General features: G+C 39.3%; 1 protein-coding gene across 2 annotated transcripts in view; it reads left to right on the forward strand.

Annotated features, from left to right (window-relative positions):
* The window catches only part of GPR158 (G protein-coupled receptor 158), a 211476-nt gene extending 196079 nt beyond the window's left edge, over positions 1-15397 (forward strand). The window contains exons 8-12 of one of the 2 annotated variants that reach the window (XM_076331724.1): positions 3612-3750; positions 6642-6747; positions 8698-8844; positions 9618-10440; positions 10567-15397. In XM_076331724.1, coding sequence (XP_076187839.1) covers positions 3612-3750; positions 6642-6747; positions 8698-8844; positions 9618-10440; positions 10567-11072 — 1721 coding nt within the window. In that variant the 3' untranslated portion in view covers positions 11073-15397. Of the gene's footprint in view, positions 1-3611; positions 3751-6641; positions 6748-8697; positions 8845-9617 lie in introns of both variants that reach the window. The other variant, XM_076331723.1, reaches the window with a different exon arrangement.
* The last annotated feature ends 7425 nt before the right edge of the window (positions 15398-22822 follow it).

Genomic DNA, 22822 nt, shown 5'->3' on the forward strand with positions numbered 1-22822 from the left:
TGGTCAGGAAGTCACTCTTCTACACCAGGCTTGTAGTGGAAAATTATTCAGCAAGCCAAATAGAAATTTCATATCACATCTCACAGATTTTAATCATTAAAGATATTTGGCACAAAACAGTCACTAGTGTGCCATAGACAGAACTAATAAGACCTCAGAGATCAGTGGTACATAAGAACCTTGCTGCATGGTGGCCAGATGTGCTCCATTATCTATCTATCTATCTATCTATCTATCTATCTATCTATCTATCTATCTATCTATCTATCTATCTATCTAATGTATCTATTTGAAGTTAGTTATATCAGTGCTTTTCATTGGTGTAATAAATACATTAATATGTCACTTTATTTTATATTGAGAAACCAAAAAGGTCATATAGAAAACAATACAGCAAAATTTTATAACACCTTCAGGTTTTTGTTACAAATTGCACTAATAGTCTGTAGCTAATTATATGAATTTGATTTCTCCCCTCAAACACAGCTTCTATATGATACATTTAAGCTGTGTAATTAGTGGTTTAGATAACAAATTGGTTTTCTATCAGTCTGTTTTGTTTGTTATTGCTGAGTTAGACTTAGCAAGTTTAGGAACTCTGTTATTTTACCTTGTGTTTTAAAAGCTATTCCCTATTTGTGTTGCATACCAGATGTCACACTAATTATCATCTGCAGACAGGAATGCCAGCTCTGCTCTAAATGTAAAGCTTTTATAAAAGCATTACGCATTAAATGGTGCAAACTACTGTTATGGTCCAGTATATTAATACTTTGAAATCTCCTCTTGTTGTCTTAGGAACTCCTTGTAACTATGATTGTGAAACTGAAAACTGTGAAATTTTCAGAATTAATCAGATCTGGAGATCAAATGCTACCTTCATTCCTACTTAGCCCAGCTCATTGAAATTGGTTTTTATTATGGAGGTGTGGCTTTTTCACTTTCATTTGCTCTCTGAGATACCTATATACAAATCTGTATTTAAAAAAAAAATAATTCTTGTAAATCTTCAAACTTAGACCAGTTTTTTTTTTCTTCTAAGAATAAGCAAAGTTTGGCTCACACTCTTTAGTTTAAGTAGGAATACCTTCAGCACATGGAGTTTTATACATGTGTTTTCATCCTTTTAAAAGCCAAACTTCTTCAAACTTTCAGCTTCTGTTAGCACTTGTAACTGATCTTTTCAATCAATAAGAGACTTGAGGCTCTTCTCACTTCAGCTGAGGAAGAGAAAGAAGAATGTACCATGGGTAGTTTTGTGGAGTATGCCTGTTATTTCACAATTAGCTCACCTATTCAGTTCTGCTGCTAATGTTGCGTTTTTTACTGCAGGGGGACTTTGGATGAAAGGCAAAATGAGAGGAAATAGGCTCTCTGGCATGTTCTGGGGAATACCTGCTGAACTGTATTAATAAGAAGAGTTTCCATAGAATGTAGGACAGTAAGATACAGTGATCTGGCTTCAGCAACCTAATGTTAAACCATTTTCTCCTTTTCAATTTCTTCTAAATCAATACGGAGCAATTAAAGCAATAAATTTCAGTGCTTTGAAGAGCAATACATTTCAGTGCCATGATTCTGCATATGCGAGGCAAGTGTACGTAAAGACAAAAAACAAAACCGCTAGCATTTGTAAAGGAGCCTTTAATCTTATTTCATTGAAGCAAAATTTGTATTCCACTTGCTCAGAGAAGACTTCAGGAGCAAGATGGCTTGGTAGATTGTTGCTGTGTTACTGGTTTTTAAGAAACCAGAGTAATAGACTTCACTGGTAGCATAGCTAATTATCTAGGAATGAAATGGAAGTAGCAGCCAGTTTGCCCAAACAGTGAGTGTATGGGGGATGTGGGAAAGACATACCTGCATACGTGCTTTTGTAGAGCTCAAAACCAGGCTGGGACACATAGTCTCAGAAGATTCATACCATGCTTTTTTCATTTTGACACTCAGTAAGGTCCCAAGTCAAACTATTACTTAGTCAAAAGGTTTATTATTGTTGGGATTTTGGTGAGGAAGAACACAAAAATAGCAGCATGTGTGGATTATGCCTTTTCAGATGTTCGTTTTTATGTAACTGGTAAAACTGTTGGGTTTATGTAGGAGATGTTGTAGTAAAAATGGTGATCTTAAAGCCAGGCCATCTATTTTTGATAAAAGTAAGAAACATGCAAAGTGTTGTTCAAACTGAACTCTTCTCAAAACACAGAGAGATCTGTGTAACTAAATTCATTTTCATTTTACCCAGACTTGTCTCTTACTGACTTTAGCTGAGATTCATAGCAAAACTAAAAGTTTTGAAATGCTGTAACAATATCATATAGGTAATTTACAGCAGTTATGGACTATTAAAAGTGGAGGAACCAGAGGACCTGTTCTCATGAGATATCCAATGCAGAAGTTTTATTTCAATCTGTTGCTAATGGCAGGGTTCACAAGCATTTGTGTCCTTATCCAAACCAGACCAGTAATGATATATTGGTCACTACCATAGAGCGATGTCATTGATCACGAGTTCTAGTTACAGTATAATAACATGTGTTGGCAAAAATAAGTATGAAAAAGAACTGATTTTCTATTATACTACATTTGACTGTAGTTTTTACTGCAAAAATTCAACAAGGCAAAAGCAGTGTATGAGTAACAATGGGATCACACTCAATTTCTGAAGCTGGTCCGGAGCAGTGCCGGCATTGCAGGGGTCTAACATGGAACTGCACATTGCTGGATAACACTCAAACACTTCCAGCCATCATCAACCCAGACTGCGAGGCAAGAGGGACAGGCACCAGCTCTACTCATAGCTAGATGGCAGAGCTGTGGTTTTTTTTCTGGAAGGGGAGTTTTTTCAAGATGAGTATGAAAACATTTCATTTGTATCAAAATCAAAATGATGTCACAGCAGACTGTCCGCTGGAAACTGAAGTCAGAGTACTGCTGGGTGCAGATGAGTTAGCTCTAACAGTATAGTTTAAGCTGATCCTGACCCTTTACTCCTTCTCCTTTCTTTCTTTACTCATTTTTCTCCTAACAGAGAAACATGTCATTTGTTATAATTATATTAGACCCTCGGAAATGACTCATCATATTATGGGCACCAGCAGAATTGACTATCATGAACAGAGGAATTTTTTTAACCCAAAATATATTGTTACATCTGAGTTATAAACCTTTGAAATGAAACTGTTGTCTTAAAAAGCTTGTAGTCTAGTAGTAGCACCGGTATCTGCCTTTATAACAGGAACCAGAGCTACAAATAAAAATACTTGTTATTGTTATGTCAAACTAATGTAGTACCAATTTGAAAAGCAAGCAAGCAAGACATTATTAGACATTGTCTTAAAGTTTGTCAATTGAAAAACTGAAACACCATGAATGTAAAGGTTCCCAACCTGGAAAAAAGAAGTGTGTAAAATTAAAACCAAATATATCACGTACAGTGACAGTATCTGAAAGTGTTTGAATGCCTATGTGTGTACATATATACATGTATGAGTGTATATTGTCTTTGCATAGATACTCACACATACAGAAGATACTATAGTACTTCAAATTTCCTTCCTTTTTCATCTATAAAACTAATTGCAAATTATTTCTTTTTGTTCTTCTCACAGCTGAATTTTTATTCCTCTTGTGGGGTGTTTATCTCTGCTATGCAGTGCGGACAGTCCCATCAGCATTTCATGAGCCACGTTATATGGCTGTTGCAGTTCACAATGAGCTCATTATCTCTGCTATATTCCATACAATTAGGCAAGTGATCTGTAGATCTAGTAATTAACTATTTATCTTTCAGGTTTCATATGGTGCAACTTAAAATGGGTGAATGGGATAGGATGCATAATGGGAGGTCTCATAAATATTTAATTCTGCAAATTAAGTGATTACTAAACTTAAAGCTGTTCCCATAGGATTTAAGAATGTGTACAATCAACTTGTTAATTGTATAATTAGGATTCTTTTCAGTATAGCTAGCTGATATGTTCTTGGATCAAAGTTCAGTATATATGATAAATTAGATATAGCAAAGCTACTGTCTGTCTTCAGTCATCTACATACTGCTCACTGGTTTGTATCCCTAGAAAAACAGCAGGTAAGAATGTTGGTTTATATGAACTTTTCCTGATGTGTAACAGATTGGCGAGGTGCAGCTGTATGTTAAGATAATTATACTGGTTTGTGCATGAAGCATAGTGTTTTATATGCTGACATAAAAAATAATTATGCATGTGATGCTGTAACAGTAATATAAAGCACATGTTGCTGTAACAGTAATATATAGCATGTTTCTTATGAAGTTTATAATGAGCTCTACATTTCATACTTGTAAATTATTAGAGTAGTAACAAATAAATAAGGGTCTTTGCCAGAGCTACATGAAAATTACTATATATGCCTTTCCTACAGAGTACCCTGTAAAAATGAATTGGTCCTAGAAAATTCGAAATAGCAAGATAACATGAATTTCATCTCATCCTGTAAGAGATTTTTATGACTTTCTTATGACATTTTCACGCCTGCCTTTGCCTCCTGACAGACCTTATCTACTAAGTTTTTTTTTTTACATCGCTCCATTGACAGTCTTCAGATACTCTTCTCTGTTCCTTGGTCTGTCTTGGAACTCACATTTCTCCCCGACTTCTTGATGTTTGCTTCCATGAGGCATAATTTTTTCTGAGTAAACATCAGCAAAGCAAATCTTTCATCTCTATTCCTTCCAGGTGCTCTCTTCCCTTATCATTGTTATAAAGTTCACTGCACTTTTCAGGCTTGCAACTTTTTGTTTCCTTCACCTTCTCCTACCCCATATCTCAACGTCCAGATACTCTCAAAATCTTCTTTACTCCCTAACACAAACATCTGCAAAAACAATGTTTAAAATCTGTATATGATGGAAGCATTTTTCTTTTCATTCCTGATAGATATAAAATTCAGTTACAATACTTTTGAATTGATTATAACCAATATGACAGATGCGGGTCTCTCATGCTGGCTAGTCCAGCCTGAGGTTTGCTCATGAATTGCACATACACACGTGCAAAGCGTAGAGAGTGAGATCACACAGACATTAGGAGAAAGATTTAATGAGAAGATAGGAGATGCAGTGGTCAGATACAGGGCTCAGTCAGTTCCAACTTGCTTACATGTCACTAGCCCCTTTTATCCCCCCTTCTTTCCATGCTTGTTCTCCCCCCATCTACCTTAGCCCCCCTCTGTCTCTGTCCTTGTCTTCTCCCAAATAAGCAACTCACCCCTCATTACTTTTTTCCTATTGGTCCCAGTTTTGCTACATCTGTACTCAAATTTGGTATTTCTGATATCATTAGCTAGGTAATCACAGCCTTATATGCTGTTACTGATATGGTTACATCAGTACCGCTGATCTTGCAAGTCCTACTCCCTTGAAGGCTCCCAGTGCTCCCTTCAGTTACCTGTGAAGTTTGGCCACCCTTCAAATAACTGCCCATTAACCACCTGTGAAATCTTGCCATCCCTTACGGCACTGTCTGTAACTTCTGTTCACTTTTTGCTCTGTGGTATGTTATATCCTGTCGTTTCTCACGTCATCTTCAGTAGTTCTCATGTTGTGTTCAGTTAGCTAAATCTCAGGCCTGAGCCTCCTCATATCCCTGTACGCCTCAACAGCAACATCTCTGTAAGAATAATTATAATATTTTATCGTGTTCATGAAACATTTCATTTACAAAGTATTAAACAAGAAACGATGACTGTATTATTATGGTATATAAGCCAGTGTTTCATGCCAGACTATTTCTGTTAACAAAAGCTTCTGCAAAACGTGCAGATGCACACTGTGGACTTGGATAAGTTGCAAATGTAATTTCTATCTGAATGATTTTTGTAAACCTGCAAATTACAGGCCAGTGGTACATCCATTCATCCATTGCACTGCTTACCATTTCTATCTGTGGGAGCTCACTAAAGCAGATAAGCCAAGCATGCTCCAGCTAGCTTTAACTGCAGCGCTTGTTCTACCACTCTTTTAGAAAGCTCAGCAAGGAATTGCTTCATTTGGGAGGTTCAGCCACTCATTTCCTAGCGTTCGCAAGGCTCTTGGGCCCTGGGGTATTGAGCTGGGCGGTCCTGCAATCAAGACCATTTCTCTGCTTCCCGCTAAAATGCATTTTGATTCAGTTCTCTCTTTGATGGCTTATCAGCCACACTCTGTAGCTGCGATCTATGGACATCCTGTATTTATGAAGTGCACTGCAATTTATCATAGTACATGTGCTTACTTAACCTAAAATCATCCATTCAGATCCTTAATGTATGTAAACTGCCATAACTCAGTTCAGGCCAAAGAAGCTGTGACAATATAAACCATCCAAAACCCCAGCTAAATAGAGTGAGAATGATGGAATAAGCAATATCCTTTAAAGTCTGTTGTTTCTCTTTATATTTTGTTTTGGCTTGTTGGTTGGGGGTTTTTTCGGAGTTGTTTTGGAATTGTGGTATGTAAGTAAAGCATGTGGATGTAATTTTTAGTCTGTATGAAAGCAATACAGAACAAAACCAGTTGTGTTTGCTCTTTCAATGCAAAGAAACCTAAGGAACATTAAAAATGTTAAATCTAATGCACTGGAGAAAAGGCAGTGAATTGCAACCCTGAATTCTATTTTCAGATTCGTTCTGGCTTCAAGACTTCAGTCTGACTGGATGCTGATGCTGTTCTTTGCACACACACACCTGACTGTGACAGTCACTGTTGGGCTACTTCTGATCCCTAAGGTATTTGAGTCTCCTGTCTCTTTTCCTTTACCAAGACTGAGGAAGATAAATGTCATGCAGGAGCAATGCTGTATAAAATTAGCAAGCAACTGATAGAAAAGGAAGATGTAAAATTTGGCTGTGTTACCTAAAAAGCTGTATATTTTTTTATTTTAAAAACTCTTACACATTTTCAAAGATTCTTTCTTTCAGCTTTCAAAATTCCAGGGGTTTAAAGTACTTAAAATTTTGATGTGATGAATACAAGAAGGAAAGAATCCTGCCTGACAATGCTTATTTCGGGTATTTGGGCAACTATGCTGCTGCCAGAGTTAGCTGAGATCAGACAAAGAGTTTGGGCAAGGGGATAGAAAGACTAGGATGGACTGCTAAATAAAACTAGAATGAGGAGCTTGGATTAGCCATGAGATAGAGAGGCTGGGACTTAAACCAGGCAGTTGTTACAGGCTGAAAAAGGGGAGCCCTTTGTGAGTGAGAGCCTGGGACAGACAGGTGCTGCATACCGAGAGGAGACATGGCCTATGATACGGAGCCAGCGCTGGGTAGGAAGATGAGTGTGCGTGGGACACAAGAAGATGGAGCATGACAGGAGGCAGGGAAGAGAAGAGAAAGCGCTCCAAGCACTGCAGCACGCCTCCCGTCAGGTTCTGGGAGCAAAGCAACAGTATGTCAGTCTCACCAGGGGCAGGAGAACCACGGGCAGCTCTACCTGTCTGTAGCACCACTCCACAGGATTTGAATGGAGCTTTCTTCTTAGTACCCCAGCAAAGCGAATGATTTTATAATGGCTTTTGAAATGACCGATAATATTAATCAAAAGGTCAAGAGTCAAAGAGAACAATAAATGTGAAAGCTACATATGAAGGAAGAACATTAAGCAGTTCAAGTTGATACAATTATCAGTTTAATGAAGCTGCTATTCCTATCTTTTGCCTGTGTGTCAGAACAGGGTATGCTGATAACTGTCAAACATACGTACATTAAACAATCATAACAAAGGGACACATTGATGCAGCCTTAATACTGAATAACCTTGCTTTATTTTAAATTACTTTTCTGGTCTTTAGCAATAGTCTTATTATTTTCTATTTTATATTCATATACTTTATTACATATCTTCAGAGATGTCTTTCTAGAGTAACCTAGAAAATTTATTGACTTTTCTGAAGCTGACTCATAACTACTGATCAACATTTCCATTTTTAGCCTATTATCTGTGTAACACTGCACAAACGTTTCTTCCAGCACACCAAAGAATTCAGGGAATTAAGAGAAGATTCACAAGGTTTAGTTCCATTCATAAAGTCCTGAGGCCAGATGACTGTGTGGACAATAGTAACTATAGACGAGTGAATCAATATGAATAAAAAAACAGCTGACAACCTCTCTCCAACTCTTGACCCAAGCATTTGCTAAAACTTAGAAGAGAGAAATGAACTTGTCTACTTTTTTATCTGTTTCCTTCTTTTCTTTTTCCTTTATTTTTGCCACCCCATCTCTTCCTTTTCAGGGTCAGGATCTAAAATGGGAGAATTGCTTTCTGCAGGATTATTAAACTGTATGGAATATAAAATACAGTCTTATGGTTTTAGCAGCCTAATTGGAAATACTGGCTGAAAGACTATTTCCATACTAGCTTAATTTAAATGCAATTTAAAGAGGTTCAAATAAGCATCAGCATAAGTGGGAGGTTTTTCCTTATGCACATCTCTTAAGATTTATCAAGTTAAAGCCATCATTAATAAGAGTTCCTTCCATAAAATACTGATACTCTGTAGGACACTACTTATGCCAATGATGCCTGTAGCTAGTATTCTGAGTTCAGAAAATCACATGAAATCCATAGAAGGATCATTGTGCTATAAAAACTGTTGATGTAAACTCTTACAGTGATGTTGAAGTAAACTTTTGCACTGATGGCAACATCTTTTTTATGAATCCTTGTTGCAGTTTTCACATTCAAGCAATAACCCAAGAGATGATATAGCTACAGAAGCTTATGAAGATGAGCTTGATATGGGTCGATCTGGATCCTATCTGAACAGCAGTATCAATTCAGCATGGAGTGAACATAGTTTGGATCCTGAAGATATTCGGGTATATATAAGCCATTTAAATAGCATTTATTTTCAAGAACAACACTTTTTTCTATGAGTAAACTCTGAATTGCATCCATTTGACATTTTTTTGCAGATATCAGCTGAAACAGCTTAGGTTTCTCAATGATTGTGATATCAGGTCATGTAAAATCTCATGGAAAATATTCACTAGTGTGAAGAGAAGCTGCATTACTAGTTGTAATAAAAGTCGTACTGGAGGCTAAAGAGGAGGAATCATCCACAGCAAGAGCTGTTTATCAGTTTACATAGGCTCTTTGAATTATCTTGAAGTGCAAACAGCATATGGTGTCAGTGTGATTAGTCATTTGTACATAACATACATAACTATACATAACTGTTTAACATAAAGTTTTAAAACCACGATTAACAGAAAAAACACTTTATTCCTATCTTACACGATAAAAGGGCTTATGTTCCCAGAATAAAGAATAGCTATAGAGTTCAGTAGAAAAGCACACACCACAGCATTGCACAATCTGAAACATACAGCATGAATGTATATGAATTGTGCATGCTGTATGATGCACAGCTGTGGAAAGTAACTGGTTTGTGCACAAGAGTTGAACTTACTTTTACAGTGGAAAAAAGTGGGATTCAAGTTGATGAGAAATGGCATATTCAAGAATTAGAAAAAACAGTGAAGTAAGTTTAATGCCGTTTTTAGAGCAATGGGTAATTCATTCATCAGGCTGCTTGTTTGACTGGACTCACTCTGTACATACTAGTTTTGCCATTCACTTTGCTTTGCAGGATGAGTTGAAGAAACTATATGCCCAGCTTGAAATCTATAAAAGGAAAAAGATGATTGCTAATAACCCACATCTCCAGAAAAAAAGGTGCTCTAAGAAGGGCTTGGGGCGCTCGATAATGCGACGTATTACAGAAATCCCTGAGACCGTCACCAGGCAGTGCTCCAGGGATGAGAAGGACCTGATGGAGCACAGTGCTGTGAAGAACATGGCCACGCTGAGAAAAAACCCACAGGATTCCACAAGTTCTGCAAAGCCAAAAGAAGAGACTTTAAAAAACAGAGTCTTTTCGTTAAAAAAGTCCCACAGCACTTATGATCATGTTAGGGATCAAACAGAAGAACCGAATAGCCTAACTACAGAAAGCACAGAAGTTATAGCTGCTGAGAATTCGCTTCTGGATTCCTTGAATGGTAACAAATTAACTAAAAATGCTCCGGAAAAAGTTGAAGCTGTCTCCACTGAATCAGTCCCTTTGGTGTGCAAATCAGTAAGCGCACATAACTTAAGTGCCGATAAGAAGCCTCTGCATCCAAGAACATCTGTGTTACAAAAATCCCTCAGTGTTATTGCTAGTGCCAAGGAAAAGACTCTGGGACTAACGGGTAAAACACAAAGTCTAGAAGAAAGCACTAAATCTCATAAATCTCAGCAGAAGGGTAAGGAGGCCAGCAAAAAGTACTCAGCCTCCGATAAAGGCGAGCATAAGGATTCCCACCGGAAGAACTCTACCCACTCTGAGGAAACAAAGAAAACCCATAAATCTGGAATTATGAAACAGCAAAGGGTTAGTCAAACACCTGCAAATCCAGACACAGGCCCAGGTAAGTCTCTGCACAAGGACAATTTCGACATAGGAGAAGTTTGTCCTTGGGAGATATATGACCAAACTCCTGGTCCTGTGCCTTCTGACTCTAAAGTTCAAAAACATGTGTCTATTGCTTCCTCAGAGCCAGAGAAAAACCACCCTTCCCAGCCAAAGGGGAAGTCTCATCATAAGCTGAAGACACCTGAAGGGTATCAACAATCAAATCAAAAGAGCTTAGAGAAGGTGGAGGCAGCCACTCGTGAGACGCAAGAGCAGCAAGTCTTTGAAAATGAGAAAAAACAGTCGAATTCCAAGTCTCAGGTTTCCCCTGGGCTGAAGTGTGAGAATGTTAATAGATATGCACCTAATACCTGTGCTGGGGAGCGGGAGGAGCTACCCCAGAAAGCAGCAGAAAAGGAAAACCTCAATAAATTGGCAGAACAGAAAAAAAATGCCTCTTCTGAGGGAAATGTGCTTTCATCTGACTCCCATAAGCCAAGTAGTTACTTACAGCAACCTTTAGCATCTCGAGCTGAAGTCTGCCCTTGGGAGTATGATACACCAGATTTACCAAATGCAGAAAGAAGTGTAGCTTTATCGAACACCTCTGCTATTAGTGCAAATAAAACAGCAACACCTCGAAAATAAGAGGCTTTTGGACTGAGGAGAGTAGCAACATTGAGAAGAAAGACAACAGGAGAGACAGAGGGGACTTAGGCCAAAAGGATCTGAAAATTCCTAAGGAGCATCACTTAAATCAAGGGAATCAGCACTACAAATAAGTAGGAGTTAAGCAAAGTAAATGATCATTAATGTTGTTATTATTTATTTGTTGAGTGCCAACAATGTGATTAGCAGCGCCCAGAATATGGTCCCTGCTCCAAGGATTTTACTGTGTCAGTGAAAGAAACCTGCCTTTGTGAAATCACTTCTCTTTTAAAAGAAAAAAAAATATAGTGGTAACAAACGCACAGTTTAGATCTTAACCGAATTATTTCTGAATGCCACAACTGGCTTTAACTTGCCCTTGGGACTTTAAAGATCCAGCAGAAGTAGGGCACAGAAAATGTCCTGATGGCAAAAAGGGGTATCAATGAGCAGCTTATTAAAATGACGACTTTTCACTTTACATATTTAATCTAGATAGCACTGCTAACTCAATGCATCCCAAAAATACATTTTATATAATGATTGCTCTCATTTTCTTACTACTGTGTGTTTAAGTACATTGTTGTGTCTTATATTAAAGCATTCCAGATTGTATAATTTTTGCCAATAACTTTGATATTATGTGACACAACAACACATTTATGCAATCTGCAGATACTTTCTTCTAATTGCAAGTTAAAATACCTGCTGTAGACTTTTTTGTTTATATATAGGATTGCAGTAATCTTTCACTGGCCATGGAAGCCGTAATTCATGTCGGGAAATTCCTTTGGGCTTTGGAGTTTTTTTTTTCATTTCCTGTGGTTTATATAGTGAATTTTTTGGTTTACTCTCTGTTATTTAAATTTATAGTTTGATACTGTATTATTCAGGGGTTTTATATGCAGTAAGTTACTTGTTATGCACTTCCCTGTTAAAGCTCATAGACTTTGTTAATAGTGGAAATTCAGTCGTCTTAGCTGCATATTCTGGTAACTCTTAGGACAACTTATCTGTTGTTTGTTACTAATTGGAAAATATCATCTAACAAGCCAGAATGCCTACTTTAAACATCCATGGTGGTGATCTTGTTCAGTATTTCATACTGAGCATACACTGCTAAATAAGACAAGCAAGAATGACAACGAATATACCCTAGAAATGATCACCTGTTTTACTAAAACCAGACAACTCTGGGAAGTACATTAGCTAGCTCATACAGAACAACAGTGTACTGTTTACCCCTGTTGGCAAACCTCCAAAAACTGGCCTTTGGAGTGAGGAGAGAAGTCCAAAATATTACTCTTCCCCCATATATGCAATTGTAAGAGATAGTGGGAATGGAAATGATGGCATCTCTCTCCCACTCTCCAAAATGCTTTGATTGTTTTTTTAAATTTATTTTGACATACATTTACAGTAGAAGTTAGTGTTTAATACAGTGCTAATTTTCAGTAATAGCTACAGTCCTCATCGTGCATATGACCTTAATTCATAGATGGCCCATTCACAACTATGAGTCTTAGTGATGGTACACCATCAGGGCCTGAGGACGTATTGTAGAGATTCTGAGGAGCCTCACTAATAATAAAAAACCCTCACTCACCTAAATGCAGTACCAGTAAAGTGCTATTCATTAGAATTGGCTATACATACAGTACTCCAAAACAAAGACAGCTCAGTCCTAAAGAACTTGTGCAATTTGAGAGAAGTGATGGGATTCAGTGGAAGAACATGAAATGAGGATGATTGAATAGAATGTGTTGTTTAATATATATATAATATATATATAAAATAGATATTTATATATGTTTAATATATATATAATGTCGTATCTAATACACACATGCACATACACGTATGTAGTATAAACTGATTTTTGTGGCATCATAGAAAAAGTGGCTTAAGATAAAATGCAGTGAGCAGAGGGACTTAGACAAGCTGGGCATGAAGAGGACTTTTTTTGTCCTTTAAAAAGGACAGGAGACTATAGGCACGTCTACACTGACAGATCAAGATGGATCTGATCTTCCTCTGCTAAGCCCCGACCTGGAACGTGCCGACACCTGAGCCAGCTGGGGACAAGTCAGCTCAGGTCTCAGTGCTGTCTAAACACATTGGCCTCGCTCATAAATTCTGCTCATTAGCTCCACATTAAAGTGGCCGAACTGCCCCAACCAACCTGGTTAGCCTGGACGGTGCTCGATTCCACCATGGGGACTTGCTGACTTAGGTCTTTGCTACCCTGGGCTTGTCTGATTCTCCCACCCCTCTTTTGGGGGGTGTAGTTGTGGCCTAGGAGATCTGGTCTTTGCCTTCAACACACATTCTCTGGCCGGGACCCTTGCAGCCCAGAATCCCTGTTCACCTGTGAAAGGGAGTCAGGCATCTGAGTGTGGGTGCTTTGGACATCTGTGCACCCACTTCGCATACACAGTGCCAGTGGCAGCCCTCGTGCAGCCCAAATCCAGCTCTCTGCTTAGTGTGGAAAAGAGCTGAGGTTAGACCTGGTGTGCCCAGATTCTCCCTTCCCAGTCCCAGACACTCACAGGATTTGGCAGTAACTTTTCCATCAACTTCAGTGAGATTTGATCAGCTCTTCAGAGAGAAAGTAACCCTAAATTTCCCTGCATGGGAAGAAGTCCATCCTGGGAACATAGCTTTCTGGGAGTCAGTCCTCCAGGAGCACACTGACCCTCTGTGCAGAGAGATGCACAACTTTAAACCTGCTGGGTATGGTGACCACCTCGTGCCTCTCCTACCCCTGAAGGGAGGTTCTGCAGCCCATCTCAGCGGTGGTTTGTGTGAACGGGGTGGGGGGGACAGCTTATGTCAGGTTGCCCTGACTCACTAACAGGAGTCAGTACTTTGTCGGAGCCAGGCGCTGAGCTTAGAAGTGGGCATCCGAGGAGGAGTCATGAAAGGAGATGTTTGTATGTACTCGCTGCCTCTTGGAGACAAACGGGCACAAGGAGCAGGTGCCAGCCCTGGCGCTCTCGCTCATCTTGCCCTCCCTCCTTTACCTCAGGGCTGAGCAAGGACACGCTGCCCCTGCACTGCAGCAGCCTTGTCAGGGTGCAACAGGCACCAAGGGTGAGGGGATCCATGTCAGCAAAGCATCCACACAGTACCACTGCCCCTTGCATCACTGGCAGGATCAAGCCCTTCATGCATGACTGTATCTGTGCCACCGCTATCTACCTACAATTCCTTGCTCATTTCGTTTTCCCTTTCTTTCTCTTTTAAAAGATAACTTATTAGAAACACAGAAACAAAGCCCATTCCTTGGCTGGTGTAAAACAGCCCAGCTGCGCAGCAAGCAAAAGAACGATGGCTGATGTACCAGGGAAGGCACTGGCTTGCATGTTCTTGTTTGGTTTTGTTTTCTTTCATCCTGACCCTTTCCCTCACTTCTTAAAAAATGTTTGTTATGGTTCTTTAGGCTTGTTGCAGTCACATCTCCTAAGACTGATACAGTTGGGGAACTTTCCTTTAGAAAGCAACAAAGCTTTCCCCAGTTTATTTAGCAACTGATATTTGGGCTACAGATTCAATTGGGACTTCAAATTGTTTCGCACTTAAGAAAATGAGGGGCCAAACTTCACTCAACTATTGTATTTCACTATGATGCTGCTAGAAACATTGCTTAATGAAGACATACTAAGTTAGACATAAATAAAGTTCTGTATTTCATAGATTTTTCTCCACCAGCATATATTGGCTAGATTGCTTAGTTGTCTTTTTCTGGAGTTTCATTGTCATTATTCAGGCAAGAGAAGTGTAGCTCTAGAATTAAGATGTTTTCTAGCAGATCTGTTAAGAGAAAAGATAATAAACACTAAGGTCACAAACATTTGCTAGGTTGTCCTTTTAAATGCATGTGCAAGCTGCATTTCTCCTTTATTTCTAAGCCATGGTTTATAAATAATTAGATTTATACCAATCTTATTAGAGTTGTATAATTTATGCAAGATTATACGCTTTAAAATATAAATCAGTACACACCTATCATCAGCTTCGGTGGCATCATAAACCTGAAACCGGACAATACTTTTATATGTGCTCTCCTTAGGCTTTTGCATGCATATGACAACAGGCAGGCCTGAGAAAACACTGCCTTTTGGCTTTTAACATTTTAGCTACTCCAAGTTGTAGAATATATAAAGCTGTAAGTCTCTTCACTTTATAATGTGGTTCTTATAACAATGTTATCTGGCAACCAACAGCATCCACCATGAAATACTTGATAGATTTATGTTGTAATGTGTTGCAGCATGTAAATAATGTAACTTCTCTGCAATAAAGCACATTTATATGAAATCTGTCTGCAGGCTTTTGTGTTGTGATTTTCTGAAGCCATTACTGATCCAAACGAAACACAGTTCTCATCAAACCTGTAAAATAACTAACAATGAGTTTTACAGCATATATGATCTGATCACACCATGAGCATTTTATGGATTTTCCTCATATTTTCTTGACATCAACCTTTAGACTAGCTGTGTACTGTGTTCAGGATTTCAGGTTAAGGAAATAGCATGACCGGCAGCTCTCTTTTCTCAGTGGCTGCAATTCTGAGATCAAAATTGTAGGGTCCATGCTGTATTCTCCTGAATTTAATGGCAAATACAATGTTAGAAAATATTAGGAAATAAATAGATAGCATTTTATGATGTCGTTGTAAAATCCTATAGCTCATCTGTATGATATGTGTGCATGCCTGGATTCCTCATTTAACAGATATAGAAAAGGTAAAGAATGGTAACAAAGATGATCAGAGATAGAGAATGGCTGCTGTGTGAGGGGTGACTAAATCAACTGCAACTTGTTTAGCTTGGGAAAGAGATACCTGAGAGAGGGATGAGACCTATATAAAATTACAAATGGTCTGAAGGTGATTAGAAAACTGGTCTTTGCTGGTTTGCGTAATGCAGGAACTACAGAACACCCAGGGTGGCCATCATGCAGCAGTTTAAAACAAATTAATTTTTCTTCTACATATGGCATAATTAAATTGTGGAGCTCCTTTTCACAGATTGCTGTGGATATCATGAGTTCAAAAAGCATCGGAGAGGTCATGGAAAAGAAATCCATCAAGATCCCTGGACACGGTAGACACAATGGTGGATACAAACTCTTCAATCCTTCATCTGTAGATGGCTGAAAAGTAGGAGAATTGTCTTTGCATAATCACCCTGTTTTCTTTCCATAATCACCCACTGCTGGATATGGTGCCAGATGAACATTTCATCCAGTACAACCTTTGTACGTTCTTATGTCTGCATAAATACAGGTAGTTAGGCTTAATTTATTTTCTGTTGTCATCCCTGTTTTTTTAATGACCCATTATTGATGTAGGAGTTCTGGTAGATTCTTGCACGGGCATATATGTATTCATTTGTACCTTTCCCAGTGCCTCCTGGGTTGAAACGCTGCCATTTGGGTAACCAGTCTGAGTCATGGTATCAGGCATAATGGGGACATGAGGGGGAGAGAAGGGGAAGGGAATTACTTACGTTCATTAAATGAACTGTGTACAAGTCCTTTGCAAGCAAGAAGTCCAGATATCAGAAAAATAAGGCCTGGAGATTTTCCTCTGAACCACTTCATGGGGCTCAGTTCAAACCTAGGACAGCTTTGCTCTCTCAAGCGCAGAGTGTCAAAACTAATAGTGGCCTTCTGAGCTCCACTTCTGACATTTTCACAGCTTTTAAGAAGTAAGGGAATGATTTCCAAAGTTTTGTGGCTTTGGAAATCATCCACAGCTGTATTTTCTATGACCCTTCTTCCTTCTCCTATTATAAAATGTATTGCATCTGAGAGGAAACTGTGGGTACACCTGCCCTGCCCTGAGAAGGGGGCGGGGGGGGGGCCGCTAGCAGCCTGCTGGCACCCATGGGGAGGGTATGGAGAAGACAGAGATGGGCTCTTCACAGTGGTGCGTGGTGGGAGGAAGAGAGAGACAATGGGCATAAATTCAAGCAAGAGAGGCTCAGACTGAATGTACAGAGAATTTTCACCATGAGAGAAGTCAAGCAGTGGAGAACGTTACCCAGAGGTTGTGCAGTTCCCATCCTTGGAGCTTTTAATGAACCAACTGGATAAAGCCCTGATCTTGTAGCTGACCCTACTTTGAGCAGCAGGTTGGACTGGAGACCTCCCAAGGTCCTACCTGAATGATCTTATCATCCTATGAACAGTGTTCACTACTAGAGCATGTTCTTCACATCATCCTTTTGAAAGCCTGCAGATGGATACCCCAGGCAGCTTTGACTCCTGCCTAGCAGTACAGGACATGTAGTCGTTTACACAATATGTAACTGTGGGCAAGCCCCCTTAACAAACACCAGCTGCTGTAATAGAAAGGCATTGTGCTTTTCTTCTGATCCCCACAGCCCAGAGTGATCACGGTGACAAAGTGAAGAAGGAAATTATTTTGTTTAGAGCTGGTTGGGAAGAACAGTTTTAGCTGCCTATGTTGAGTGAGTGCTTGAGCTGGTGCACAGTTGAAAGAATGTCTTCCACAAAAAAAACCCAAACCCTAAAAAAAAGGATAACGTTTTTCTCTAACACTTTGAGGATTTTTTTAAATCAGTGCTGGATTCTGAAGGAGCCATTAAAGAATTTCTAAATTTTGGGGGGGGGGGGGGGAGGTGAATGCAGTTCTTCACAGTGGCAGTTGATTTGGTTCAGGGTTACAGGGCTGCATGCCTGCCTGCAGAGAAGTTATTTCAAGCTGAACACTTTTTTTTCTTAATAAAATAGTATTTCTGACAGGTTGGAGCGAACTTTTTCCAATTCTAAAGGAGCTTTTTTCATCAACTTGGAAATTACCTTTAGCAGTGCTAGAAATCTAGTAAAAGATACTGATTGTTTCACTTGGTTTGGCAGGCTGCCATCATGTTGCAATATTCGATCTCCTGGTTCTTTAATACTTGGAAAATTGAACATTATCTCTCCATTTATGCAGGTCGGGGTTTTTTTCGGTTTTTTATGAGTTCGCTCTTTTAGTCACTGAAAGTGTTCAAACAAATCAAACACTGGACATTTTACCATCAAATTACTGGATTTTAGATTTCTGGTTATATGAGTTGGGTCCAATTTTTCATTGTGTCAAAGCATGGCAAAACATTATATTGTACCCAAAATAGCCATATATTTTTGAAATGTGTACTTACGATCTTCTGTATAATATAGATATGCATATCTTATACACAAATGTACAGAATCATTATTACATCTTTGTAGCTACAGAAGGCAAGGTTTTCCAGTAGATGGGTAGCAGCCTTTAGAAGCAATTAAAAGAGAAGATTGCTAAGCCTGCCCAAAGGAAGTCTTCCAACGAAATTCAAACCAGTGGGTGTCTTTCAGGTCTCCCAGCATAAACTGTGCGCTAAATTAGGGCTTGCCAGCATGTTTGCTTTTTGGCTGTTAGAGAGATGTTCTGAGGCAGAGCAAATGCAGATGCCTCTCCAGTCCCACCACGGCATAGGCTGTCATGCCCACGTGTGTGACCTCTTGCTTTCCTGCTTGCTGTTGGCCTGCTGTGCCCTTACTTCATGATGGGGAATCATGGAATAAACTTAAAAACCTGTATTTGGTTGATCTGCAAACACCCGTAATGGTGGCTTTCTGTCGTACCTTCTCCTCTGCTGCTGCACAGAAGTTGACAAGAGCAGTGGTGATGAGCTGGGTTGATGTGCCGTGGGCATGCAGGGGTGCCGGAGCCGGCCAGAGTAAGTCTTTTGGAGGCTGCCTGGATCTGTTTGGAGTTGAACGCTATTAGCTGTACTGCTCGACAGATGATGATGACAGGGAGTTTAGACGGGCTGCAGTACTACAGATGAGAAACAGGTTGATTTGACATACTTCAGTGCTAAAAATAGTATCATATAATGATGTCTTTGTTCCATGAAGATTTTTCTGAATCTGCAGGGTGGTAGGAACCATGTGGTTCCAAGCAGTCATCTTGGAGACTTCACCAAGGGAAAATCACAGCAGCGCTGGAGAAGACACCTGTCCTACTCTATTCCCACATCACATTTTATGAGGTACTTGGCAAATGCACATGATTTGTGTAAGCTAGCAAAATTGGCTGTATTTTAATAGGTATGTTTCTACTCATTTTAATGCTTTTATAAGATACCAGTTTCCCTTTGTTGACAGCAGTTTTGTTATCTCTATGATTTTTTTTCCAGTTGTTTTGCAGGAACTTGCTATAAAACTTTGATTTGCATCTCAGCTGCTCCATTGCAAGGCCAGCATTATCCTCACAAATTTCTTTGTGTTTGAAGTCAGAAGACAATAGGTTCACAATTTATGGAATTTTCCTTCAGAGATAGTTAAATATTTTAAAATACAACTTTGACAATTTTTATTCTGATTACTTTAATTATATATACTGTTTTAATGACCAACAAAACTGCAATATGTAAAAACTGCTAGCAAAATGCTACATTTGTTACTTTCTAAGTGGTATTTAAATGTATGTTTGCTTCCAGGATTTATGAGTAGGAATTTATTGTAGGAATTTATGAGTAGGATTTATTGTAGATTGCAATTGTGCACTGCATGACCTTTCCATTCAACTGTTTGTTGTCTATGTTACAACTGGAATTGCAAAATCATAATATGACAAAAATCCAGTGCGCAGGTAGGGTTTGGGTTTTTTTTGGATTTGCCGTCTCGTCAGTGTATGACAAGCATTTTTACATACAAGCTACACTACTTGCTAAACCGCTTGCTTTGCTGTTTTATGCATTACCTTGTAAATTTAGATATTATTCTTAATTCCTTGGGAACAACATTATAATTCAATATAATGGACTAGCAGATAATAATAGAAAATCAATGAGATAAAACTGCATATTTTTTTTCTTTGTTAAGCATATGATAGTGAAAATGTGAAAACCCTGGCATTTCTGGGGAAGAAAACAAAACAAAACAATGAGGATTTTGTTTATTACTTTCCCATTCAGAACCGATTATTTTTAGTATTAAGGAGTATACTACATTTCTGATTGATCAGATACTGCCCTGTACATTCTGTCTATTTAAATTACCTGTGATTTCAGCTGAAACAAGTATGTATCTTGTAGTTTCTGCCCCAAACTCAGTTTTTACTAGGGATGCATTTGACCCAGTGGGGATGGATTTCAACAGAAGGTGCAGAAACCATGTCTGCATATATTGAAGGTCCATGCCTGCGTATGATTGTGTTTATATTAAGGCACCATTTTATGCTGTTCCTGCTTTTGCCTCACAGTAAATTGCCTTTCTGTGGAAGTAAGTTATTTGAATTTTGTTACTTCAAAAGTGTGTGCATGTTTAGAGTATCAAACAGGTAGGTTATAAAAGGAAATACATTTACACAAAACAAACAGTGCAGCTTTTAGGGGCTAGGGGCTATTCACGCAGAGTTCCTACTTTCCTCTGCTTGTTTCTTGTCTCCTTGCATGGGAAACACATTTTCTAGTGTAACTTAAGAAGACCCAAAAGAAGACTTAGAGGACAGGAGGTATCAAGTTACTGAATGAAAGGTAAACTATTAGTTGGTTAATTCTTAGCATAGAAATTACTGATTTTCGAAGCCACCAGAAGAATTTAGTCTCCAGTCCTCTTTGAATTCAATGACTTCTTTGAAAACTCCAGTCTGAAAGGCTAGATTATTGTTTTTGATGGCATGATGAATCTTTACAAATGGCAATAGCAAATCTGCAAAGTCAACAAAAGAGTCCATGCCTTCATACAACCACTTGGAGAAACAGGCTGATGCTAAGCCAGGTGGACTTTTGGCATGGGAAGCTGTTTTGAACAGCACACAGGACCACACATTGACTATCTCCAGAATTAATGCACTTTGGACTACCAGGAATGAGTTATTAGAGCCAAACAGGAGAGAGAACGTGTTTGACAGCATAGACACCTTTTCACCAAGACTGGGATGGAGAGACCACAAGCTCATTTTAACTAGGCCACCGAACGAGTTGGCCTGTGTTAAGTCAGGATCTGGTTCACATTCATACCAGGGAAAGGGAAACCTGCTGTCAGCAATCCGCCTGATACAAAACCCTTAAGGAACAAAAAAGCATTCATCATCCCAAGAGCTGCCACTGGGCTGTTCACATCTCTGCTTTCCAGCTGGTGGTCCCACCAGGTGCTTACTGCCCTTTGCCACCCTGCAAGTAGTACAAAAGGTTTGCCTTTTCATTGGAAATGTCGCAGTGGCTTATGCTTGGTTTTGCTCTCTTTACAGCCAGAGGCCAGAAGCATTGTGCTGCAAACTAAAGCTCTTTTCAGCTTTTTCTCCTGGATGTTCAGCTGCCTTTGATCCCCCGGAGTTACTTTCCCAAGCTCAAGTCCTGGGCAGAGGGCAGCGCTATTGTCCTCATCTTCTCGAATCATCCCACTTACCATACAGACTAGAGCTGTCTTGGTAAAATACCTCCCCCCTGCCCCAAACCAGAGATAGCTAGGACAAAGCCACGCTCATCCACTCTTCTGCCTGGCTGTAAACTTCCAGTGTAATATCTGGCAAATCATTTAGGGGCAGATTTTTTACATATGTACTGGCCTGGCTCCCAGACTCCCTGTGCCTTGATTTTCCATCATTGTGTGGGGATGACCTGACTACTTCCAAAAGATGGTAGGAAGAAGGATGCAGTCAAAATCTTACAGTCTTCAGATACTCCCGATAGCACTAAGAAACACAGGCATGATACTGCTCCTCACCTTTTCTGTGACAATGGATTATATAGTGTTGAATGGCAGTAAAATGCATATTGATTCACAAAGTAGGTGATTATCAACTTGCAAGTTATGGAAGCTTGGTTAATGTAAGCAATTTTATACTGTGTGGAATTTCCTCTTGGCTCTTTTATAATTTGCAGTTTTTCTTAGCAAAACAGATAAAACCCAGACAAACTCAAAGTTGAAATGACCTGACCTTTTCCTACATTACAGTTCTTATAGTCTCCTGAGCTGCTCAGATGAAGGAAATGAATACTTGCTGGTTTTTAGCACGGGTGTCAGGAGTTCTCCAGAATTTCCCTTGCGCACCTGCACAGCTTGCTGGCGCTATCACGGCATTCCTGTGTACACATGAAGAGCAAATTAAAAATCCTCCTTGCTTCTCCAAATACTATCCAAATGTCACAGGGACGGTCTTGGGTATTTGCATCTCTGGTACATCTGGTACAGTTTTGTACGTCTGTTTAATTTCAACAGCTCTTCATCTCTGTTCAATTCCATGGAGCCAGGTAAATTCAAAGAAATAACATCAAAGTCTGTTCCCCTTCACATCCTTAACTAAAATAGCTGGGCTCTGTAAACAGAGCTGACTGCTCAGAAGAAAGGTAAATTGTGGCACAGTGTGGAGATAAAATCTGTTGAGAGCATCCAGTTTATTTGTATTTAATGTCACTGTCACAGCCTTCATGCAAAGTAAACCCAGATCTTGAAGAAAGCTTTAAGTACATTTCCTGATCCTCCCTTCTGGTGTTCTCTACTGATCCCCTCCAAGGAGTGCATTTTCTCCCCCTCTTTTCTCTTAGAAAGAGTGATCAAAATGAGCTCATTTACTAACATAGGCTCAGGTGCTCAGATGTTTCCTAGACTTGCTGCTTTATGTCTATAACGCATGGCTGTGGATTTCTTTATAACCCCTTTTGCATGCCTGATGTCCAGCTCTTGCTCAGCCCGATTAGAGCTCTTCTCGCTTAGTGGGATTTTTCAGCTCTATCTGTTGCTTC

Source organism: Aptenodytes patagonicus, chromosome 2 (genome assembly GCF_965638725.1).
Source record: "Aptenodytes patagonicus chromosome 2, bAptPat1.pri.cur, whole genome shotgun sequence".
Lineage (NCBI taxonomy): Eukaryota > Metazoa > Chordata > Aves > Sphenisciformes > Spheniscidae > Aptenodytes > Aptenodytes patagonicus.